This window comes from Dromiciops gliroides, chromosome 1 (assembly GCF_019393635.1).
Source record: "Dromiciops gliroides isolate mDroGli1 chromosome 1, mDroGli1.pri, whole genome shotgun sequence".
Lineage (NCBI taxonomy): Eukaryota > Metazoa > Chordata > Mammalia > Microbiotheria > Microbiotheriidae > Dromiciops > Dromiciops gliroides.
In genome coordinates this window covers 66,056,637-66,083,067 of record NC_057861.1, presented here as the reverse complement: position 1 = coordinate 66,083,067, position 26,431 = coordinate 66,056,637, and the positions used below count along the sequence as shown (strand labels likewise).

The 26,431-nt window shown below is 40.8% G+C and overlaps 1 protein-coding gene across 2 annotated transcripts in view; it reads right to left on the bottom strand.

Annotated features, from left to right (window-relative positions):
- The window catches only part of KDM4B (lysine demethylase 4B), a 255,297-nt gene that overhangs the window by 43,594 nt on the left and 185,272 nt on the right, over positions 1–26,431 (bottom strand). The window contains exons 9-11 of one of the 2 annotated variants that reach the window (XM_043986635.1): positions 24,390–24,586; positions 17,787–17,888; positions 17,152–17,324 (exon numbers count right to left, since the gene is read on the bottom strand). In XM_043986635.1, the coding sequence (XP_043842570.1) occupies positions 17,152–17,324; positions 17,787–17,888; positions 24,390–24,586 (472 nt within the window). The remainder of the gene's footprint in view (positions 1–17,151; positions 17,325–17,786; positions 17,889–24,389; positions 24,587–26,431) is intronic. The other variant, XM_043986644.1, reaches the window with a different exon arrangement.

Below are 26,431 nucleotides of genomic sequence, written 5' to 3'. Positions count from 1 at the left end.
TTGAGGGAAGAAATGCTGTCTTAATTCTGGTGTCTTTCCTCTGCTAACTAGGTCCTGTTTGTCCTATATTTAGCTTCCTCTGTATATGTTTACGTGTTGTCTCCCCCATTAGACTGCAAGCTCCCTGAGGGCAAACACTGTCTCTTGCCTCCTTCTGTATCCTCGGTGCCTGGCCCATAGTAGGCACTTACTCTTTATTGATGGAATAAATTTTGTATCTTTCCTAGTACTCAGCACGATATTTTACACCTAGTAGGCACTTCAATTTTAGTGAATGAATGCACTACTGTGGACTAGAAGTCTTGGTTTCAGGAAGGACAGAAGCCTTGAAGGCCTGGCAGAAATTGGAGTACGCAGTATGGAAGAAGGGCATTCTAAATAGAGCTGATGGCATGTGCTTGGATGTTGGAAGCAAGAATGGACATGGAATGGGGAAGGGAATGAGGAACATAGGAAGGCCATAAAAAAAAAAAAGAGGCAGGCTTAACTTGAGTAGAGTTCACATTAAGTAACCATGAGAAATAAAGTTCAATGGGTTGGGTGGGAACAGATCAATTTATTTAATAAGTTATTTTAGATAAGTTTACTACCCCCAGAAAATGCATCTATTGTGTCAGTGCTAATATGTAACTGGCTATTTTTTTTAATGGGGCAATAAGGGTTAAGTGACTTGCCCAGGGTCACACAGCTAGTAAGTGTCAAGTGTCTGAGGCCGAATTTGAACTCAGGTCCTCCTGAATCCAAGGCCATCACTTTCTCCACTGTGCCACCTAGCTGCCTCCTGGCTATCTTTTTTTTTTTTTAAACAAATGAGTATTTCTAAGTATTTATGGGAATAAATAGCCTTTTCACTTTAAAGGTAGGAAAACTTCCAAGTTCAATTATTCACTCAATAAATTATTAAGTATCTACTATATACAAAAAAAAAAAACAACTTATGTTGTATACTACAAGCAATATAATTAAGACATAGTTCTTATTCTGAGGAAGTTAACAATCAGGGGACACAAAATACATCCAAAAATGGTATAATGTAATAGCTGTGATACCAAAAAAAGAAGAAGAAGAAGAAGACAGGTAAAAAGTGCTATGCAAGGTACACAGAAGAAAAGATTTCTGTTTCTGAAGCAGCATCCTAGCAAAGGCAAGATGGCATTTGGGGTTGGGATAGAGATAATGGAGGATGAGTAGAATTCCAAAAGGGAGACATGAGAAAGAGGAAAACCCAAATAAAGAAACAACACGGACACAGACATGAATTGGGAAAAATGCGGGATGAGTAGAAGAAATGGAAAGTTCAGTACAGTCTGTAAGAAGCACAGCTGTATGGAAGGGAATAATGTGAGACAGTTGGGAGGTTCATAAGCTCAGAATTTAAGGGAAATGCAGGTTCCAGAGGGCCTTGACTGCCAGGCCGACAGGTTCAGATTTTATTTGGGAGGCTTTAAGGACCCACTGAAGAGTTCTGAGCAAGAGGTTAATGGGAGATGAAATACCTTGGGAAGAAAATAAGATGAGCCAGTGCTAGGACTCTTAACATCTTAGCACCCCAAGTGAATGTGGGGCAAATGACAGTTTCGATGTTCAAGGGCTGCCTCCCTTTTGGTAGGCAGTTCAATACATTCCCAGTCAAAGAGGGCTTGGCACCACAGGGGATTTGTTTTTCTGCAGGTGTGAGACATGGGGTTTATTTGCTTGCCTGTCATATCATATGAGAGCCTATGGGAGGGCGAAGTCAGATCTAGCATCCAGTACATCACTTTAATTTATCCAAGTGATTAGTATGTCGTAAATCAAAGAGAAATTAAACAAATTATTTATGCTTTTGAGGTCTGCTGTTTTATAAGGTGAGACAAGTAAGAAACCACTGATGAGCTCTCCCAGTTCAGCTAGAAATGAATGCTAAAGGGAATTCAGTCAGGTAACAGGGCACACAAAAGTCACTGCAAGTCAGCAAAGATGGGTTCTAGTACCAACACTGATCACCACCATCCATGGTGAGTCATTCATCCTCTTGGAGCCTCAGTTTTCTTACCCACAAAAGAAAGATCAAGTCAGGTGATAGCTGTATGCCTGTCACTAGAGGGTCAGATGAAAATAGATGAAAAAATACATTAAAAAGCATGAGTCAACACCAAAGTGCAGAGTTTTTGCTATTAACAAGCAATACAATATGTTTAAGCCTTGTATCTCACAAAAACAAGCCTAATATGGGAAGGAAAAGAAAACAGAAGGAAGAATGCTTTTGTTTCCCTTTCAAATTTCTCACTAACGACTTAGATCTTAATTCTTTGGGGTATCTACAATCTATTTCGTCAGTTCAATTGCAGTCAATTCCATCCTATTTACATCAATTAAATTCAATGTGCCACCGTGCTAGACACTGAGGACCCAAAAACAATAACCAGAAATAGTCCTTGCCCTCAAAGAACTTAGATCCAACTAGAAGACTGTTTAAAAATGATTAGCAAAATGCATTATCCAGTAGGAATAGTAGTAACAATAGTAATAGCAGAGATCATTTCTCTTATCTCCCCATTTTATAAGTAAGGAGGCAAAAGCTTCAAAAGGTTAAGTAACTTGTCCATGGTCACAGGCTAAAAAGCACCTCAAGCACCAGAGACAGGATTTGAACCTTGGTATTCCAAATCCAAGTTCAACACAGTTTGCCATTATGCTGGGAAAAGCCAAGCACTGGCTGACTCAAGACTGGCTCAGACTAGTCCTCACACCCCTTAAAGGGTTAGCTAAGTCCATTACTATGGAACCTCTTTTCTCCAAATTTTTCCATCAGTGACATTCCCTTCTCCCATTAATCAGTTACAAAGGATTCACGAAACACTTTTTTTTTTTAATAGTGAGGCAATTGGGGTTAAGTGACTTGCCCAGGGTCACACAGCTAGTAAGTGTTAAGTGTCTGAGGCCGGATTTGAACTCAGGTCCTCCTGACTCCAGGGCTGGTGCTCTATCCACTGCGCCACCTAGCTGCCACCACGGAACACTTCTAATAGCAAGGCATTGCGATATCCAACTTTCTCATTTCCTCTCTCTTCTGTCCCTTTTAAAAATATCATCTCATTTGATCCTCACAACAACCCACAGCTGAGGAAACTGATATGAACAAAGGGTTAAGTGACTTACCCAAGATCACAGAGCAAGTAAGGATCTGAATTAGACCCAGCGATCTATCCAATCTACCTGCTGTGCCACCAGATACCTCTAAGCAATAATAACAGTTAATAAGAAAAGCTAACATTTATACAGCACTGTGTGTCAGGCACTTTGCTAAGCATTTCACAACGATTATCTCACCTGATCCTCAAAACAATGTTTTGGGGGTAGGTGCTATTATTATCCCCATTTTACAGATGAGGAAAGGAGGCAAAAAGAAGTGACCTGTTTAGGGTCACACAGCTAGTAAGTGTCCAAGACCACAAGTGAGCCCAGATCTTCCTGACTCTAGGCTCACCACTCTCTATCCACTGCCCCCCACCTATTTTCCCTAGGCACTAAGCAAATGCCACCCTTTCTATTCAGATCCCTTGGCAACCATATAAAATGAATTAACTGTATTAACTGGACATCGACTCCATCATTCTTTCCATTACACCGTAAAGAAAGGCCCACTATATTTAACAAGCCTTAAAGAAATGAATTAATCACAGAACAGACCCAATTCTACCAGCACAGCAATTTTGGTATTGGCCATTGTTTTGAATGCTGCTTACATTTTTCCTTCCTCAGCTGTTGCTGGCATTCATTTTAGCAGCATGTTGTCAATATCTCTGAGGCAGCTGGGCCAGCACACAATGTCCTCTGGCAGGCTGAGGCCCCAATATTTAAGAGGGACAAGGGATTGCCCATGAAACAAAAAAGCATCTCCCACTCTCTGTCTCCTCCTTCCCTCTAAAGCCTGGACTCTTTACGACTCAATTCTTTGTAATTCCCTTCTAATAGAAACACAAAAATTATCAAGCTAGTCTGATTCTGAGCCTTTCCAGAACTGCAATGACTAAAATTCCTCTGGCACTAAAGGGAGTCTCTGGGTCATGATGAACACTACCCTGACTGCTCCCCTTATTCTATCAACAATGAAATGTGCTCCCTCCCCCTCTCCTGTATTCTCTCCCCCAGATCAATGAATAAAGATATCTATTCACTTGAAGGAAAATAAATTATAGATGTTTTTCATAAAGACGCCAGCCCTTATTATGCTCGATAAGAGAGTTTCTCACCTAGGACACTAAAATTGGATGGCTTTCTACAGCAAATGGTCAGAGCTGACCCTCCCCCAGCAATGGGTCAACTTGCCCATCATCATAAGATGGGCAATATCCAGGGCAGGGAGTGTTCACTTAATAATGAAGATTTACAGAGCAGCTCCCAACCAAAAAGCAACCATCAAATTTCTCACAAAGCCTGTTCGCCAGGATTCCCACACAGTATAATATCAGATAAGCAGCAACAAAATAACCTGATTAAACGCAGAGAAAGATGTGAGAAGCCTTGCTTGGGTCATTTACGCTGATGTCTCAATCTGGCCATTCCCCAGAAGGTTAGAATCTGTTGGTCTTATTTAGACTAGTTTATAAAACTGGCAACAAGGCCAACCCAAATAGTTACTGTCATATTTCTGAAAGCAGCCCTTTAGATAAACAGTTTTGTAGCATCACAGAGAGAGGCATATTGAATTTCCTTAGAGAAACAAACATATTGAATGAAAGTCAAATTGAATTTCTCCCCCTAGTCACACAAGCATAGATCATATTCACTCTCTATACAATGAAAATGTGCTAGAAAATTTTAAAAAGCAAACCAGAATTGAGCCCCACCTAGCTTTATTGATTTCCAAATGACCAGTTTGAGCTGATAATGAGGACTTTTATTTAAAACTGTCAATGATGTGTTAAATTGATGGAAGATTTATTTTACAAGGACCTCACTCAATTAAGTGAGAGACTACTACACTAGAATTCAAAGACAGACTCCAGGTATAAAAAGGAGACCAATACTGCCTTAGGCCAACCGAAGATGCCGCTTTTGAACATCTCAGACCCAGTGTATTTAAAATGTCTGCCACCTGCCAGCCTAGTACATCAATCAGTATCTTTTCCGCTCTGCAGGCTGAGAAGGGGCTGCTACCCAACTCTTTCTGCGGAGGCTCCACGTGCTGCAGCCCTCAAAATGCACCAGAGCGGAACCAGCTCCTTGTACAAAGAACGCACCATTTTGGAGCACACTTATGGTGTGTGCTGTTGGAAAAGGGACATGTTGCAAAAACCACAGCAACCGGTGCCTAACACCCTTGCCTTTCTTGTGGTCCAACTTCATTATAAGCTGGTTGGTGTTGGATTTTAGTAGCAGAGGAGAGATGCTGCTCATTAATCTCAGTCACATGACTCAGATGCCACATTCATTCCTTCACCTCTTGCTGTCCTGGTCCAGCTCCTGACTCCCCAGACTTCTTTTCCCCCCTCCCCCAGGCAGGCCCCCCCTTCCCCTCGTCCCTTTTCAGTCTTCCTCCATCAGAGTGTAAACTCCTTAAGGGTAGGAAAAGCACTCAATAAATGCTTGCTGATTTGACTCCAAGGGCCGTCCAAATGTTATCTCATCTAGTCCTATCCCTCTCTATTGGACTTGGAGTCAGCTGTCCCAGGTTGGAACAGTAGAATGGCCACTCATGGCCCTTGGGTGAGACCTTTTGGTCCTCTAGATCTCAGTGTCTAAGGCTAGATTTGAACTCAGGTCTTCCAGACTCCCAAATGACACACTCTGTTCTAATTTTGAATCCTATGAAGCTAAGGGAAAAGGAGACTGGGGAACAGAGAAAAAATAAGGGAGAGACTGTTACTGCTTCAAAGAAATCTAGGCACACCAGACGGAACACAGACTGGAAGCCCAAGCTGTACACAGGCAGTCCAACATCTGCTAAGCGCCTACTGATGTGCCAGGCACTGTGTATTGTGCAGTAGTACAAAGGAGCTTGGATGGGATCAGCTAAGGTTTGACATGTAGGTTGGGCAACCCTGACTATACAAGACAAAGGGACAGTCATTTGTCGTCGCCACAGCAGCTAGCACTTATAGGGCTTGGTAAAGCACTTTGCAAATACTATCTCCATTGATCCTCACAATTCTGGGACTTTGGTGCTATTATGATCCTCATTTTACAGGTGAGGAAGCTGAGGCAGAAAGGCAGGTAGGTGATGCCAAGGATCACACAGGAAGGCTGAGGCCACATTTTAACTCAGGTCTTCCTGAATCCAGGTCCAATGCTCTATCCACTGTACCACCTACCTAGCTGCCTACTTTTTAAAATCTCAAGGGATGGAATTTGTTGTTAAATGCTTCATCACTGTTGCAGGAACTATTTTTTCCTTTAAATCTAATCCAGCTTTTAAAGTGTTTTCTAGGAGACAGCTAGGTGGCGCAGTGGATAAAGCACCGGCCCTGGATTCAGGAGGACCTGAGTTCAAATTTGACCTCAGACACTTGACACTTACTCTCATTGCCCCGCCCCCCCAAAGTGTTTTCTATCCCCTTAGAGACAGAAGCAACTGGAATGTCATCATCATCTTTGTAATTATTTTCCACAAATTAAACCAGTTATCGAATTACCCCACCACTTTCTATAAACAAGGTTGAACAACTGTAAGGAATTCAGCTATTTTCCCTGAGAACTTATTTTCCATGCACTTTATCATCTGGGCTGCCCCCTGATGTGAAGAAAGAATCACTGGTCACATGATTGTGAAGATACTGAGGCCCTGGAGAAGCACTTTTCCAAGGACACAAGCTTTCTTTCTGCCATGTCCTTCTATCAGTTGACCTGAGCCCAGGTGGTATTCATTTTTCCCAGTTCCTGTGTTCAGTGCATATGCTAAGTGTCCTTGGCCAAATAAGCATCTGTAAACACTAGCTGGATTTGAAAATTAGAATCTGAACTGAATTTCGAATTCCACTTTATTCCATTATGTAGATAGAATTCTGCTGGCTCTGTGTGGCATAAAAAGGTATTTTTTCCCCTCCCCACCAAGAAAACCAAATCCAACAGACTCCTTTAAGCCTGAACCAAAACAGACCAGAGAAGTGAACTGGTAGCTCTGATACTCTCTCATCTTTGACAGTCTCCATTTACATCTGGAACATTTTTTTCTATTCGTGCTCCACTTCAAGGCAGCCTGGGTTCTGGTCTTGACTCAGTCACTTACTAGCTATTTGACCTTGGGAAGTTCCTTTTTGTCTCTGGGTCTCAATGTTCTCTGAAAATGTAAGAGCTTATATGGTTTTTAGGTTCCATTTGAGTTAAAAATATATTTGGGTACAGCTTCCTTTTTACAGCATTACTAAAATTAGCTGCTTCATCATCTCTCCTCCAATACTGTCCAAAGAAACCTCACTTTAACCGGCTGGCAATTTCTGCTAAAAGGCCCAGTGTGCTTGTTAAAATGAGGTGGCACCTGAATTCTTGGAGGACTATTTCTCTAGGCCTTCCAAGTCCTTAAGTTATATTTTTCATCATGATGAATTACTAGCTATTGTTGGCATGGCTCTGTGATGCATCAGGGAGAATGCAAAAACACTTAGGGCACTGCCTGGATCAGTTTGTTTTTCTTCTAGCTCTTCTGACTCAGTAAGTTGATGATGGTGACAGGGACAGGTACTTATTCCTACTCAGCAATCATGGCTTCCTCACACTTCTGACTTCTGCAGCTTTGTTCCAGTGAGCAATGTCACAGATGGCAGACCCTAGTCCTTAGTATCTCATATGGTCCTGAGCTCAATGCATGTAGGAGATTCTGAGAAAATTCATTAGTTCTAAGACAGGGTGCACTGGCTGGCAACTGAAACAACCATTAAAGAGTAGGGTATAGGGGATCTTTCCAATGGATTTGGAGTCATAGGGCCTAGGTTCAAATACTGATCCCACTATTTACTATATGTATGACCTTGGGCTAATTACTTTCTTTCTTCAGGACTCAGTTTCCTAGTCAGTAAAAAAAAAAAAAAAAATCAGTTCTCCGAGTTCTTACTCCCTCCTATGTACAGCAGTAATCCATTCTTTTTATGTCACTTCAAGACTGGAAGAGGTAAGGGGTGGTGTTGCTAGACTGAGCTCTTCTGGTGCTCTTCTACACTTCCCCACTCCTCTAATTTTCCTCTTTCTGGATTCTCCCTCCTACCTGAAACCAGTCACAACCACCTGTGATGGTAGTCAAGGATAAAGTAGGTGTTTGGGCAGAGGTTTGAAGAGCAAACCTATTACACAGTCGCCCATGGCAGGAACACAGGGACATTTGTGATGCTCCAACACTGGGGGAACCATTATACTGACTGCCACTACTTTAAAAATCACATTATTTCTGTCCCGACTCAGGTGTACAAGTTCCTTACTATATCACGTGGTCTCTGGGGACCTTGTTCTGTCAATCCAGAAATGTCTACAGGTGTTCAAGCACTTCTAGCACCTCCCTCTATCAAAATGATCACACTTTCAGACAATTTCCTTTCCTTAATAGTTCAAAACACATTTTCCCTATTAAGAATATTCCATTTAAATAAATGCATATTGTAGTAAGTTTTTTTAGGAAGTTATTTAGCACTTACAGCTTTTAAAAACATTAAGCTGGTATGAAAATCAGAAAACATTAAAATTGTCAACTCATTCCCCATAATGTAATGTTTGCTACCATTTCTCAGGTGCCTCTAAGTGTGATCATTTAGTCAATGTATTTATTAGATTAATCTTTCATTCAAAATGCTGAAGGGAAATGACTAAAAGCCTTCAAGAAAGAGCTATTCCCTATGGCGCTAAAATATTCTAATAGCTTCAGAAGGGAAAATCTAACCTAAATTTGACAACATTCTCTTTTAAAGTGGTCACACTTAAAGGGGTAGAATTCAATTCGACTTATTAAAAATCTACCAAGTACATGGACCCTGCCTAAAGGAATTTACCTTCTAATCTCAAGCCTGGACAAGCAAGCCCTAAATTGGTTACTCTCGGGTTAAAAATGAGGAGGAGGACAATGACTACTGTTTACACAGTACTTAAGAGTAGCTAAAGCTATCCCCGTGATTGCTTGGTAGTCACCACCTTTAATAAGGAGGGATAAGAGGATTTAGAATGCAGGGATCTTGGGGAGCTAGCCCCACCTCCTCAACAGATGAGGAAACTGAGGCCAAGGAAGAAGTAACTTGTCAAAAGTTATGCTTTGAACTTTCTGAGCTTTATGTCCTCTTTCTGCTAACCAGAAATGGGAACAGCCTTAAAGGTTCACTAGTAACAGTGACTGGCCAAGTAACTAGGACCTCCTATTACTTCATTCTTTTTTTGGGGGGGGGGCAGGGCAATGAGGGTTAAGTGACTTGCCCAGGGTCACACAGCTAGTAATTATCAACTGTCTGTGGCAAGATTTGAACTCAGGTCTTCCTGAATCCAGGGCTGGTGCTTTATCCACTGCACCACCTAGCTGCCCCCCATATTACTACATTCTTAAAAGAGATGCTTGCATCTACTCATCTAACCAACATTCAGTAAGTGCAGCACACTGCAGGCAGGGAGAGACAGACCGTTTAAGACATAATCTTCATGGAACTGAAGACACCAATAGATAGGACTATGTCATGAAGGGCACGAGACGCAGTGTTAAGTAAGTTTCAAGAGGGAAGTCACTGCTGACCAGAGGAAGGGACAAGCTAGATGAAGTGGCCTTTCAGAAGGAATTCACTGGGTCAAGAAAACTGGGAAGACATCCCAGCCTTATGAAAGCATGAGGACAGCAGGCTCTATTTCTGTTTTACCTTTGGATCCCCAGCACCCAGCATAGAACTTTACATACCATAGGTGCTCACTCTATGCTTAAGAGGTTTGGATTTGTCCAGAGTGCAGAAAACAGTTTGCTAAGAAGAAAGCTAGAAAGGGAGGGGAGAACCTGATTGTGGATAGCTCTGAACATCATGCTAAGAAAGTCTGAAATTCACTGGGTGGGCAAGAGAGTCACTGGAGGTGTTTGCACTGATGAGTGATAGTACAAGACCTATGCCTGAGGAAGATTATTCTGGCAGACATATGAATGATAGATTAGAAGAGAGAGGACCTGGCCACTTTCTGCATACTGGCCTATTGGCAGATTTTCAATGAGAAGCCTCTTCATTGGGTACTACATACAAATACATACTTCCCCTGAATCCCCTTCCTGCAACATACTCCAGATGTGTGAAAATACAAGGTGAAGGTTATTTGCTTAAATGAGTGCTTTTAAAAAAATGTTCATTTCATGTTCTGTTCAAGATTTGGTTTTCCTCTTGGCAGGGGAGGAGGGCAATAGGGGTCAAGTGACTTGCCCAAGGTCACACAGCTAGTAAGTGTCAAGTGTCTGAGGCCGGATTTGAACTCAGGTCCTCCTGAATACAGGGCTGGTGCTTTAGCCACTGTGCCACCTAACTGCCCCTCCTCTTTCTTTTAAAATCAAGTCAGTTTCAGATTACCATAATAACTTTTTGCAATCTTGATAATCTCATTTATTTCATAAAGCTTTTGTAAGAATCACTCATTATGGGGCAGATAGGTGGCTCAGTGGATAGAGCAATGGCCCTGGAGTCAGGAGGACAAATGCTGCCTCACACACTTGCTAGATGTGTGACCCTGGGCAAGTCACTTAACCCCAATTACCTCTAAAATAGTACTACTACTATTACTAATTATTATTATTATTACATAAACCATTAGCTAACTTGTATGGAGAGGGACACAGAAATGGAAGCAGGAGAAAAAGATATTACATACAAACAAGTTATTTAAAAATTCTGCCCCAGGATATCTAGGGTACAGAAAAAGGCAGGGGTGAAATGCTCTTCTCTTCATCTTCTATCAAGTCCTTCCAGAACAAAGACTTATGCTATTAGTACAATAATTCAACTACATTATGGAATAAAAGGGATTTTATGTGCAAGCCTGGGAAACCAGCCCTCATGTATTAGCTGTTTCTTTTTTTAAAAAATTATAAAATGCAATGGACAGGACAATCTTATGGATACTGTATCTGTAATTTGCTATGGTAGATTTCACAAATGTAAATTAAAAACTATTTACTTCACTAATAAAGACATCTTTACCATTTCCTCCTTATAATCATTTATATTTCTAGAATCTTTAAAGTTTATAGAGTGCTTTTCTGGCAGTATTTTCTGTACATTTAAGTAGCACCCTAATTATACAAATAAGGAAGATGAGGCAGAGAATGGCAAAGTGACTTACATAGGGTCATGTCCTATAAGAAGCAACACCAGAGTTTGGCCTCTAGTCTCTTTTATTTAAGGAAAGTACTCTTTCCATTCAACTAGCTAGGGGAAGGAAGGCAAGTCTTCATGAGTCTAGGCCCAACACTATCTACTTGTTTGAAGACTTGAATTCAAATCTTCCCTCAAACACTTACTAGTTGTGTGACCCTGGCAAGTCACATAAGCTCTGTCTACCTCAGTTTCCTCAACTGTAAAATAGAGATAATAGTACATACCTTCCAGGATTGTTATGAGGATCAAATGAGATAATATTTGTAAAGGACCTAGCACACTGCCTGGTACATAGTAGGAGCTATATAAATGCTTATTCCCTTCTCTTCATTGAAATAATGTCTAACCTCATTTCTAAAATATATAGGGAACTAAATCATATTTATAAGAATACAAGTCATTCCCCAATTGAGAAATGGTCAAAGGATATGAGCAGGAAGTTTTCAGATGAAGAAATTAAAGCTATCTATAGCCATATGAAAAAATGTTCTCGAAAATTGGAACACTAATGCATTGTTGGTGGAGCTGTGAGCTGATCCAACCATTCTGGAGAGCAATTTGGAATTATGCCCAAAGGGCAATAAAGCTGTGCATACCCTTTGACCCAGCAATTCCACTTTTAGGTCTTTTGCCCAAAGAGATCATGGAAGGGGGAAAGGGACCCACATGTACAAAAATATTTATAGCTGCTCTTTACGTGGTAGCAAGGAATTGGAAGTTGAGGGGGTGCCCATCCATTGGGGAATGGCTGGACAAGTTGTGGTATATGAATACAATGGAATACTATTGTGCTGTAAGAAATGATGAGCAGGAAGAGTTCAGAGAAACCTGGAGGGTCTTACGTGAGCTGATGATGAGTGAGATGAGCAGAACCAGAAGAACATTGTACACAGTATCATCAACATTGAGTGTTGACCTACTGTGATGGACTATATTCTTCTCACCAATGCAATGGTACAGAAGAGTTCCAGGGAACTCATGATAGAAGAGGATCTCCAAATCCAAGAAAAAAAAAAAGAAAGAACTGTGGAGTATAGATGCTGATTGAACAATATTATTTCTATTGTTTTGGGTGCTGTTGTTTTTTTTTTCTATTTTGAGGTTTTGCATCACTGCTCTGATTTTTTCTCTTGTAACAGGATTAATGCAGAAATAGGATTAATGTTATTATGTATATATATATGTGTGTGTATATATCTATATCTATATCTATATCTATATCTATATGTATAGAGATATATAGACATAACCTATATCAGATTACCTGCTGTCTAGGGGAGGGGGGAGGGAGGGGAGGGAGGGAGAAAAATCTGAAATTGTAAAGCTTGTATAAACAAAAGTTGAGAACTATCTTTACATGTAACGGAAAAAATAAAATACCTTATACATTAAAAAAAATGTTCTCAAAAAAAAGAAAGAAAAAAGAAAAAATGTTCTCAATCACTACTGATGAGAGAAATGCAGATTAAAAAATTGGCTAATATGACAAAAAAGAAAAATGATAGATGTTGGAGAAGATGTGGGAAAATTTGGAACACTAATATATTGTTGGAGGAGTTGTGAACTGATCCAACCATTCTGAAGAGCAATTTGGAACCATGCCCAAAAAGCTATATAAAACTGTGCATAATATCCTTGGACCCAGCAATGCCACTACTAGGTCTATATCCCGAAGAGATCATAAAAAACAGGGAAAGGACCCACATACACAAATACATTTATAGCTGCTCTTTTTGTGGTGGCAAAGAATTAGAAATTGAGGGAACACTCATCAATTGGGGAATAGCTAAACAAGTTGTGGTATATGAATGTAATGGAATACTATTGTGCTATGAGAAATGATGAGCAGGCAGATTTCAGGAAAAACCTGGAAAGACTTAAGTGGACTGATGCTGAGTGAAGTGAGCAGAACCAGGAGAACACTGTACACAGTATCAACAACATTGTGTGATGACCAACTGTGATAGACTTGACTCTTCTCAGCAATACAATGATCCAAGACAATGCCAAAAGACTCATGATGGAAAATGACCCAGAAAAAGAACCATGGAGTCTGAATGCAGACTGAAGCATACTATTTTCACTTTTGTTGTTTTTTTCCTGTTGTTGTTTCTTCTTTCTCATGTTTTCTCCTTTTGTTCTGATTCTTCTCTCAAAACATGACTAATGTGGAAATACTTTTAACATGCTTGTAATGTATAACCTATATCAGATTGCTTGCTGGCTTTGGGGGGGGGGGAGAAGGGAAGGTGGAAGAAAAATTTAGAACTTAAAATCTTACAATTAACTTTACATGTAATTGGAAAAAAATAAAATAATAAACTATTTTTTAAAAAAGCTAAAGCACTTAGGAAGGACATAACTGAATATGATATTAGACATTTTTAAGATCCCTTCTATTTCTCAATCTCTATTACCATACGATGCCAGCTGATGTGGAGATAAACCTGCCTTTTGTCCTTATGGCTTATGGTCTGAAAGGGGCACTCAAGTCAGAGGAGAGGCAGCCACAACAATAAAAAAAACTCTGTACAGTAATTGCACTGAATTCCAAATAACTTTGGCAATACAACCCATTTATAAAACTGGGAACCATCTAGGACCCATCTGTAGCCCAGCACCACCTCCCTCCAACCTCTAGAAAGCAATGGATGGTCCCATTTTTGCCTCAGGGTTGCCTGCCTGGTCTTGGCCAAAGCCTTTAAGGGTAGGAGAAGAAGTTTAGAAAATAGCAGGTGGTACCATCATGATCTAGAATCCTGTGGTTTTAGATGATGGCTCAGAAAGCCACCAAAACACAAGACTTCCTCTACTTATTCCAAACGGAGGAGGAGGGAGAAGAAGAAAGGGGCCAAGGGGCTATGGAATGCCATACTGTCTGGAACACTGACCATCAGGTTTTCAGGGCTCATCAATCATAGAAGGCAACTTAGGAAGCAGGCAGAGGCCCTCTATGCTATACGGTCATCTAGGGGCCTAGCCTACAGTCGCCTTAATATGTGACGATAGCCATGAAGGAACACGGAAGAGGAGACTGGCCAGCAGATTTCTTCTTCTTTCAGGCTCAAGGAGCCACCTACCAAGCTAAAAAACACATGTAAGCTCCTTATTTTATTTGAGCACTGACTCTTCCAGTAAACACACTTTATTCCTGGACTTTTGTTTCCCTACTGGTGAAATAGGGGGACGGGGCTAGGCTGTTTCTACAATTCCTTCTACCCTGACCCTTCCAACTTTAACAGTCATTGTTCCAAGGTTCCTTTCAGCTTGAATGTTTTGTTATAAGGAATGGTGAAAAAGCACAATACCCAGAAGACACCTAAATACACATTTCCCAACTTATTAGCTGTTGTGACAATACATAAGTCTTAAATTTAACCATGCTGGGCTTATTTCCTCAGCTGTAAAACTGGAAAATAATCATCCTAAGTATGTAACTTAAAGCTGGGCGGTGCCAAAGTGTACCGAGCACTGGGCCTGGAGGAAGAAGACCTGCTGTGGGATCCTGGGTACAACACTCAGTTTCCTCAACTATAAAATGGGGGAGGATACCTTAAAGCAGAGCTTCTGAAATGTTCTCCACTTGTGACCCCTTTTTGCTCAAGACATTTTTACACAACTACGGCTATATAAACACATAAAATAGGCCTATATCACCTTTTCCTGCTGCCAGATTGTTCATGACCCCCACGTTCAGGCCTCCTAAGGGGTCACGACCCACAGTTGAAGAAGCTTGGCCTGAAATACTGCATATGTATGGATGCACTGCTTCCCCCCATAGAATGGAAGCACCTGAGAGGTAGGGAATGCTTCCTTCTTTGCATTTCTATCACCAGCACCCTGCACAGTGCCCTGGGCAAAGCAGGCCCTAAATACAAGCTTGCTAAATTAATGATAAGACTCCTACTGATTATGACATTGAATCTCCAAATTGTGATGCATGAATGTAACAGAGTCTTATCGTATTGTAAAAACAAAAACAAACAAAAAACCCCAATGAATATGAGGAATACTCAAGTGCAGAGTGATTGGCAGAAACTAGTGTGGAGTTTAATGTTCATAGCAATGGGAAGAATAAAGACATGTTTATGATTGAAAGTGAATGCTGAAAAAGTACAAAGAATAAGATTCTCTCCAAAGAAGAGAGATAGGAGAGGACATCTCCCTCTGCTCCTTGGCAGAAGTCGAAGGGGCCTATGGATGCAGAACAATGCATATGGTCAGACTTTTTTGATGTATTGATTTGTTTTGCTTATTTTTTTCTCTTCTTTCTTTTTAATCTCTACTATCTGAATTGAATCTCTGAGAGGAAGGAGTTTAAAAGAGAAAATTTAGATGAAAAAACAAGGTATTGATAAACATGTACTTTAAAAAAAGAATTGAACAGGACATCACTTGTCATCTAATAAAAATCCTATGCTCTAAAGGTCCCCTTCAGCTCTTACATTCTAATGTTGTAATGTTATAAAACTCATTTCCAATTCTAACCAACTATATTCTAAGATCCCTTTTAGTTTTTAAGGGTAGCTAGCTGGTACAGTGGATAGAGAGGGAGTCAAGTCTAGAGTTAGAAAGACCTGGGTTCAAATCTACTTATTAGCTGTGTGACCCTGGAAAAGTCACTTTACCCTCTTGCCTCAGTTTCCTCATCTGTAAAATGAATTGGAGTAGGAAATGGCAAACCACTCCAGTATCTTTGCCAAGAAAACCCCAAATGGGGTCACAGAGTCGGACATGACTAAACAACTAAATAGCAACAAACTAGTTTTAAAAGTCTGTCACTCTATGGTTCTGAAAATACAAAGTCTGTGTAAGTAATTTTTTAAATGATGTAATATTCTCAGCAATGACAATGTTAAATTGCCCTCTCCTTAAGAGTCAAAAGGTCACATTTTTAAAATGGTATCAATCTACTCCATGCCCCGTGTACAAAGGAAACAGGAGCATTTAGGGCCATTTGTTACAGTGACTACTAACTTTATGGCTGAACCAGGTTATTTATCATAATGCACTAAATATATATTCACTTGCAAACAATGGGGAGAGGAAGAATCCTATTGCTCTCCTCACATTTTCCCTTCTTTCATCTTCCAAAGGACTCACTATGCAGGGATTTTAGAACACAGCCAGACAGTCTTGGTCATAGGCTGCCTGAATGCCAACTGTAAAACAGGGGCCCTGCATGTAAACTGCCTTGTTATAGCTCTTTACCTTGTTCAAGGCCTAGAGGAGAAATCCAGTTTGACTTTTCTCCCTTTAGGAGTATTTATTTATTGGCAGGAAGCGGGGGCAGGGAAGGAGCAGGTTCCCTGCGGTAGGGGAGTTAACAGAAGTTTGTCTACTGAAAGCAGGCACACTCCATTTTTCTGTGAACCATGAACAGCTGCCATCCTGGTTAGAATGGGGCAGATAAAATTTATTGATTCATTTCTTTGTGAAATGTTTTTTAAAAAGCCTAACTCCTATAATATACATTTTTACAAACTGTAATAGCTCTGGCAAAAACTTCCAACCCTGCCAAAAAGGCTATTTGAACTGAATTCTTAAAGAGAGAGGGAAAATCTACCGCTGCTGTGGATGTAAGTACTGACTGAGCAATGGGGAAAGACTCTATTGATCTTCTGGTAGAAATAAACAATAAGCTTACTTCAATACTTCAAGGAAGTGTGATTGTATCTCTGCAGTTAGATGCCCTGCCTGCTTTGATGGAAGGCTTAATGAGTTATCACAGATCACCTCCCTGTGCTGCCCTCCCCACCAAAAACAAACTGCCAAACATCATATGGTAGCCAATCCCTTGATGGTAAGCAATTCTGGGCTTGAGAGAAGAGCCACTGGCAAGTGACTTGTTACTTACCTTCACCACCTTCAGGGGCTTTCTGCTGCTCTTCTTCCTCTAGGTCAGGGCCATGTTTGGGTTCTTCTTTCACTTTGCCCTCCTCCAAAAGGGTTTCTGCAGCCATAACCTCTCCCAAAGACTTCTGGTCTTCTGTCTTATGCCGTCTAGGCTGGCTTCTTTTTCTGTGGGACCTAGGATGGTAGATGTGTAAAAGTAATTTGACATTCTGGGTTAAAGCACTGAAGACCAACAAGGCCACCCTCCTTCCCCCTCCCTACATCACTTGGGCCATCATATCTGCTCCATCAGTAGGAGTAGGGAGAACACTTTCTCTGGGAAGGAGAGGTAGGGAAAACGGTTAGGGTTATAAAGGAAGAATGGGTTGAAAGAGAGGGGAGGAAGGGGAGGGGGAATGGTCAAACATGGGTGCAGTGCTGATGCCAAGCAGAGGATGCTGATGACATCTGGAAAAGTAGGAAGCCAAACCTGACACCCATTGAACTTCTGGAAAAGAATCTTTGACACTGTAAGTCAAAGGAGTGTTACTTATATTTAGGTATAAAGGAGACAAGGGATGCTTTGAATTGAGTGAGAATTCTGGATGAAAAATGTCAAACAAACCTCCTGGAAGAGAGTAAAAAGAATTGACTTACGATAGGCCAGGCTTTCTGTTCTGCTCTCTCTTCCTTTCTATATTTGGTTTTCTCTCCTCCTCAGTCTTTTTCCAGTGTCTGTTTTCCTTCAGACTAATTTGTCTAGAATGTAAATTTTCAGGGTTTTTTTCCTCTAAGATTTTTCTTCATCTCTTTAAGACATTATCTAATTACTTTCCTGTCTAGCTTTTTAATACCCCTCCCTCACTTTCCCCCCCCACAATAATTGTGAATATATGACATACAAGTCCCCATTTTTACTACTTCACTCTGAGCTCCCCCTTTCCACCATAAGTGTACTTTAGGAAAGATGAGCTTCTTTCCTTCCCAATTCCCAGGAATTTGGCAGGGCAGGGCAAGGGAGAGCCAGAAGAAGGTTCCCTAAACAGAGAGTGCTTCGTTTTTATTTCAGAATAAAATGTCCCTAGGAAAATGTTATTGTGGCTATGCAGAGAAATGGGCAAACTTACAAACTCACCCCCTTTACAAAGAGTAGCTTGGAAAAAGCAACAAAAGGACCAAAGAGAACAGCTTATTTTAAGAAAGTAGACTAAAAAGAAGGCACCAAGAGGAGGCAGATAAGCAGCTGACAGGGAAGCCTGGAGAGCACTTCCTCTGTAGGGAAGACTGCTTTTAGATGAAAAAGGACCTCTAGAAATAGCTTTATTAATCCCCCAAATGGTGTTTCCAGCCAGGCTAGAGAAGATAAAGAATCCCGAAGGCACAGAATCAGAGAACGTCACACTCTCAGGAGCTGGAAGGGACTCCACAGGGCATTCTGTCCAAAAGCATAAGGAGGAATCTCTTTCTACAATGTCCCCAACAAATGGTCAGTGGAGAAACTAGAGAAAGTATGAAATGGAAGCTTTTTGCTAAAAGTACAAATGGGAAGAGAGGGAGAAGAGAGAAAGACCTTCTCAGACCTTGCTGCAAATCTGACCACATGGCCTATTAATTAAGGAAGAGGCATATTTCTATTTGAGCTAAATCTTGGCCAAACAAATTAAAAAGAAACAAGCATAGAATATTTATACAAATCCTTATTCCTCACGACTCTTCTCCTCTTGACCACAATACCAGAGGGCAATATATGGATGAATCAATAGACACTCACTGGGGTGACAAGAAGGCAGATACATACCCTTTCTACTCCTTTTTGTCACCTCTATTTTTTTTCTTTGAGGAGGGCAGAGAAGGGTTAAGTAAAATTAAAAATGCTTCATTAGTTAAGAGCAAAGTCTGTTCTAAAGAGCTGTAAATGTCACCAATTTTAGTTAAAAGAAAACTTGGAGATAGTGGCAGCTTCCATATGCTTTTTCCATTCTGCACCATTACATCTGCTACAGAATGATAAAGCAGAGTGAATCCTTCCAACAACTAACTACCTACCCACCTAAGCCTCAGATGGAACAGAGATCCAGCTACCCCCATTCCCAGAGCCTGTCCAGAAATCAGGCTGCTAATTAGAATTGGAGTAGATTTAAAGAAAGCAGCAAAGTCTTTAATGAGGCAACAAACTGAATGAAGAAGGGAGGGGGATACTAAACCAAAATAATGATTAATAGAGGAAAAATGAATCTACACATATAGTCACTTATAATTGCTAGACTTCAACCATATGGTCACCCTCTAAGTATAGATGTTAACTTCACACCTGTAAGATATTCATTAGCAGGAATATTCTGCTGAACCCACAAGGATCAGCTTTTCTCACTGCTGAAGCTCCTAAAAACAGAGTGTCTTCTCAAAAGGAAAAACATTTTAATTTTGTTACTTAGTAGTCCCACTTTGTGATTTGCACAAGACATCTTGTGGGAAATGTGAAGCACTAGAGACAAGCCAAATAGTCTTTAAGATGCCCAGTTAATTTTGTTAAAGGGGAAACATACATACAGGTATATGGGGGAGCCAGCAAAGCATACCAGCTGTAATGATCAGGAGATGGGGTTTTCAATGCTCTCTTTTAAAAGCAGCAAGAGAAAAAAGCTCAACAGATTAGTCTGTGGAAGACTTTGGTTTGTTTGTTTTTAACCTATGGGAGCAAGATGGAGGCAGGGTGATGTGGACAGAATGTTGGACTTGGAATCAGGACAAGCTGGGTTTGTACCCTTCATCACACACAGACTAGCAGAGCAACCCTCTAAGTGATTACATGCTTTGGGCCTCAGTTTCCTCATTTATAAAATGAGAAGCCTTCCAGCAGTTCATCTATGTTCCTATGGGACTCACGCTGTCCAGATAACACCTCCAGGCTCTTTAATGCCCATCCCTTCTGTTGCATACATAAGCCTATTCTGGAGAAGGCAACATGACAGTGTAGGAAGAGCTCAGGAATTTGAAGTCAGATGACCTGGGTTTAAATATCAGCTTTGCTCCTTATTTCCCATGTGAACATTGCCCATCCCTCTCTGGCTCCTGGTCATATGTAAAATGAGGGGGTAGATGGCAAGAACCCTTTTATCATGTAACTACCTGGTTCTGTGATCTAATAGATCTCATTACAGAGGATTACAGTGTTAAAATTGAATGGGACTTCCAAGGCCACCTAATTCAACCTATACCTGAACCCAGAATCCCTTCTACAGTATCCCCAGAAAGTGGTCACCATCCAGCCTGTTAACAGCTGACTTTAATTTAAAAAGCAGGAAGCAGCCTAACCTAAAACCTTGTCAGCACCCTCAGTTACCTTTTCCTTCGGGTTTGAGCACTCCCAAAGTTCTCCTGTAAAGTTTGCTTTCCAGCTAACTTCATTTGTATCAGTGGCTCCCCATGCCAGGTCCTCCCTAGCTGCCCCACACTTTAGCTTGCTTTTGTGCTGTGTCTTCCCCCATTAGATTGTAACCTCTTCAAGGCAAGGACTGTCTTTTTATTTGTATCCTCAGTGCTTAGAAATGCATGTATACTGAATGAAGAGTTCTATTTACTATGAATAATACAGAGGAAATAGTATAATGATTGCCTTGCCAGTTAGTGGGCTCTCCCTCCCTTTCTAGAAGTCTGGATGGCTACTTGCTATTGAGGGGATTCTTGCTCAGGAATTGGTCAGACCAGATTAGTTTCTCAAGGTTCCTTCCTGTTTAGAGATTTTATGATCCTGTGATACTCAAAGAAAGGAAAAAGCTTCAGAAATTCAGTCTATGAAATAGGAACCAGAGCGACATGCCCAAATTCCACTAGAAAGGGAACCCACAAAATGGTTTGACTCCTAAAGTAATAAACATCTGGCAAATGTAGCTCCTTCGGGATAGCATCGGATTCAACATATGGAGAATATGACTAAATAGCCTTTTCACAGCAACCATACATCCCAATGTAATAGGGTCCCCTTTAGAACAATATATCTGGGAGCAGGAGAGGATGAAGGAAAGGGGGGAAAGCCTTAAAAAAAGAGTTCTGGAGAAGTAGCCATGATGTTCCTCTTATGGGGTGACTACCTGTATTTTATTTTTTAAAAGAAAAAATGTTAATGAGGGGAGGGAGAAAAGAGATGGGGAAGGGAGAGGGGGGAGGGGGAGAGAGAGAGAGAGAAGGTGGGGAAAGGAGGTGGGAAGGAAGAAGAGGGACAGACTGCTTTAATTCCACTCTAACCAGTAATACATTTGCTAAGTGTTCTCCAGCCTCTCTTTAAAGCCCTGTGTATCTATGTCTGTGACCGAGGCAAGTAGGGAAAGTATATCTACAGATCTACAAACTGCAGATGAGACACTTTAGAAGGCAGAAGGGTTGGGGGCAGCTAGGTGGCGCAGTGGATAGAGCACTGGCCCTGAATTCAGGAGTATCTGAGTTCAAATCTGGCCTCAGACCCTTGACACTTACTAGCTGTGTGACCCTGGGCAAGTCACTTAACCCTCATTGCCCCACCAAAAAATAAAAAAAAAATTAAATTAAAAGAAGGCAGGAGGGCAGAGAGAGGAGAGCTCTGCAGAATGAAGCTATTTTTCTTCCTTACCCAAGTAAACCATGTTTCAGTTGTAAGAATGAACTGGATCAGTTCTGGTCATCAGCTTTAAAAGATTAGTCATTAATCAAGCTTTCCAAAGAAAAAGGGATCTCAATTACTTTTTTTAGATCCATGTTACCCGCCAAAAAAAAAAAAAAAAAAAAGAGGACAGCTAGGTAGCGCACCAGCCCTGGGTTCAGGAGGACCTGAGTTCAAATCCGGCCTCAGACACTTAACACTTCCTAGCTGTGTGACCCTGGGCAAGTCACTTAGCCCTCATTACACCTCGAAAAAACAAACAAAAAAGTGTTACTTACTTTACATACCAAAGGTTTTAAAGAAAATGATAGCCTTAGTAACATCTTTAAATTTGCTATTCAGTCCCTCTCTAAGAATATATCATAAGATAACCAAAAGGGAGGGCTTCTGTGGGGAGAGAGAGAAGTGCTAGCTCACTTGGTACTTTCTTTTCCCTTAAAACCTCATGTATGTTCAAAGAGGGAGGAGGTAGATGAGAAGGAAGGCATGTACATGGAAGATCTAGCTATATGTGGAGATGAAATTCAACATCCAAATCTCTAGTAATTCCGTTTTTCTCTTGAAAAAGTTGGGTGGGTTTTTTTTCCTTCTTCTTCTAGTGAACATGACTAATAGAACCAGTTCCCCTTCCAACTTGATTTTGGTTCTTCCATTGGCAGGTCATTTATAAAACCTATGCCAATTATAGTTTTGGAAATGTGACTCCTGTGTATTGGCGATCCGCTCTGTTGACCAATTAGCTTGGACCACAATCAATTTAACCATTATGCAAATACCATCTCAGACCATCTTCCCTAGCTAAGCCTAAGTCTGTATATAAGTTTCACCTTTAAGATACAAGAGCCATAAGAGAGTTAAGGGGAGAAAAAAAAGCCCCAACCAGAACTTTGTTTTCTTGTAATATAGAGAAACAAGAAATTAGAAGACAAAAGACAGCTTAAAAGAGAAAGACTAACTTAGTGATGAGAACAGATGTGATCAGGTCACTAATCTATTATCTATTTTCAAAGAAAAGGACCAGAGAACCTGAATAAATGACCCTGAGATGAGGTTAAAATGGCCCAAAATGCATAAAAGTGGCAGGAGGCAGTTTATAAAATAGGGTCACCAGCCCAGGTCTAAGGTGTGTGTGGAACTAAGGTTAAATAAAGCCCTTTAAAAAAAATAAGCTGGAAAAAAGAAGTATATTCTGAATACTGAGTGAAATTTCTTTTCTCCATAAGCACTTAGCTAGTTCAAAGAGAACTTTCTTGCCTCCCAACTCTCAGAACTTAGTTCCCTCCCTGTGTAAGTAACCATGGCTACATGTGAAGAGCGTTTCTATTGTTCACCAGCTCTCCAAAGGTCCAGGTAATTGGAAGCTGCCCAAATTCCATTTGAGGGCCCAGATCTATCTTCAGTAGGGATGAAAAAGAAGTTTCAAACCATCTAAGAAGTTTGATGAAGGGAAGAAACATTCCTTCATTAACCTGTCTTCCCCCCACCAATACAAAGTCTAATCAATGATCAACTGAGCACTGAGTTAAGATTCAATAAAGGCATATGTATTTGCTGGGCCCTATGTGGAAATTCTACTGTTGCGTCTGATGGCAAACAGGTGCTCCGATGGACCCAGATAACACTAAAGGGGACAGACACTTGGACAGGCATTCTGGAAAGAATAGCAAAGCTAAAAATGTATGTTTATGAAGAAGAGCAAAACTGAAAGTGATCGCTACACAATTCTGAAGTATCCTTTAATCCTTGGTATAAAGATAATTTCCAAACCTAGACAAAAGATCGATTTTTAAATCGAAATTTTACTGAAGACTTCTGCCTTCCATAAGTTGTGACTCCTTCCTGCCTGCCTGCCATCCTCTAAAACAGGTCCTGAAGCTCCTTTTCTTTCTAATCTATTCAACTTAACAAACACTACAGGGAAAGCTTGGAAGTGCTTATGGAGTTTTTAAAGGTAAGTCTGAGAAGCTTCTAAATTGTATTGGAGGTGACTGCCATCTCCCACGAGACAAGAAGGTTTTGAATATCCTCACTGTAAAAGAGAAACATGGTCCTCTTGTCCTAGAGATTCAACTGTCTCTGTAATAGGTGCTTTTCTTTTAAAAGCAGATGCTACAAATAGTGTGATGGCAGAGAAGAACAGCATAAACTTAACGGTAGCAGGCAGATTTCTAGCTGAACAGAGGTGGTGAAAGGAAAGGAAGCAAAGCCTTGATGCACAAAAAGGACTGTCCTCTTCCTCTGATGGCACTATCTGAAAATAGGTCAGAGTACTTAACAACACAGACTTGTCTTGTGTCAGAGTAAGAGGCAGTATCTGCAAAGCTCTGCCTTCCTGCCTTGGGGCACATCAACTATAGGAATATGGTACCCTTTTAAAACAACACATTTTACCAGAGATACCTTCATCCAGCAATATCGAGACAAGTTGAAAGTAGAGAAGGAAAGAGAGTTTGAGACAGCTTGAAAACGTCCATACCTCTGCCTGCTATCTATGAATGGGAAATAGAAATCTCTTTTTCCCAATGAGGCCTGCCTTTTGGTCCTATCTTACTTTCAGAATGCCAGGAGTGCAATAGTGACTGAAACTGATTCTCTGAACAATCCTGTTCATGAAAAAATCTTACCTCCGAAGGAGCTTAGCTTTCAGCACGGCCTTGGTCTCATTCCAAGCCATCAGTTCGGGGCTAGTTAGTGCAGTGGGTTTCATGTGGTCCAAAGCAGTAATATCTTTTCCTTGTTTCCACAGTTCATAGCGCTCGGGCTGCAGCACTCTCACAAAAACATCCATTGAAATTTTCACCATGTCCTTTCGGCAGGTGCACTGCCAAAATGAAAAAAAAAAAAAATGCAGATCGCACACATTTGGATTTCATCTTGTTTCTGTAAGACCACCCGCCCCCGCATCCCCCCCCCCTTGCAAAAATTCCATTCATCATCTAATCTCTGGCTCTGTAACCACTCCATTGTGCAGCCTAGAGCAAGCCCCTTCACGTCTCCTTTGGGCCTATTTCTTCCTCAATAAAATGAGGAGACTGGACTAGATCTTGCTCTGACAATCTATGGTCTAAGGTCTGATGCTTGTTAGCTCTGTAGCCTAAGGCAAGGCACCTAATTCTAAATTGGGGATATCTGAACTATTGACCTCAGTGTCAATAGTTAACATTTTCCTAGAGCATCTTGTCTGGGTTTTTCCTTTTTCATCATGATAATCTACTGTGTATTATATTTGGGCTCATGATGTATCCTCCCTAGTAGATTCCAAGTATTATAAAGGTAGAAATTGCATTATTTTTTCATTGCCCCCAAAGCCTAGCATGGTCCAGAGCAAGTACTTAAACATTTATTGATTGGAATTGGAGTAGTCTTACATACAAGGAAGCACAAAGAAAGACTGTCCTTTTAATAATGGAAGCTGACACAGAAACTGAAGGTGCCATTTTTTACTATGAGCAAACCTGTCAGGGGCAGCCAATGCTAGGGAGATGAACAGGCTATCCAAGGGGTTCTTTCTACGCGGAATGAAGCTGGCCCGTGTTTAAGAAAAAGCAACAGGAAAACTACTGATTGTTAACAACTTGGTTCAGGATTCATGGATAAAAATTTGAACTGCCTTATCCTAGGCCATTAAAAAAAACACACAACAAATAGCTATGAAGTTAAGAAGCAGTATTAACACTTAAAATGAATATGCAATGGCTAAAGGGCCAGGACCAAACCCTTTAACCTCTCCAGAGGCCAGGTAACGAACTCTTTAAGACTACAAGTTGTAGAAGAGTTGTCGAGCTGCACTGGTGGAGTGAATATCCACAATGAGGTTTCAGAGACAGGGACAAAGTCTCCTCCTGTACCTTCAACCCCCAGGAAGGTTTCATAAAAACAGAATCAAACAAATGGATTTCACTCTCCCAAAGAGTTGCCAGGAAAACAGTGGATTCCTAGACCTTTTTGAAACAACTAGACAGTTCTGAAGTCCAAAACAAGAAGCTCAGTTGTCTCCCCCAAACAAACCAAAACGTAGTGTAGGAATTGCTTTTCCTCAAAGCTAACTTTAGTAGAGAATATTCATTTGGCAAGAGGAAAAGCAATTGGGGGAGGGGGGAGGAGAAGGCGCAGCAGGACCTGGAAAGAGGAGTCTAAGATTACAATTACAATTTATATTTTTAAACTGCTTTCCTCAGAACCAAGTTCTGACTTAGGTATTAGAAGTATTACTAAAGCCTATTTTATAGCTCAAGAAACTTGACCAGGTTCAGAAATCTGAGGGACAGAGTCAGTGTTCAAACCCAAGTCCCCTTACTCCAATTACCATGTCCTCTTAATTATATAACACATGAGCATCTACATGATGAAGGGAAAGGATAACTACCCTGGGATGCAACAAGCATTTCATCAGGGCCTATCATGTTACGTGAAAGGGTTCCTCATTACTAGAGATGTTTAGGGGGAAGCTGTGTGATCATTTCTTGGAAATGCTGTAGAGGGAATTCCTGCTCAAGCATAGACTGGGCTGGAGGATCTGAAGTAACTTCCAATGCCTAGATTCTATGAATAAGCACAGTATGCAGTCACATACGAGGTAAAATGTGGGAAGCCCTCGGAAAATCTCGCCTTTTTATTCACTCCTGTGGTCAAATCAATAAGTATTTATTAAGTGCCTGAAAGTGTG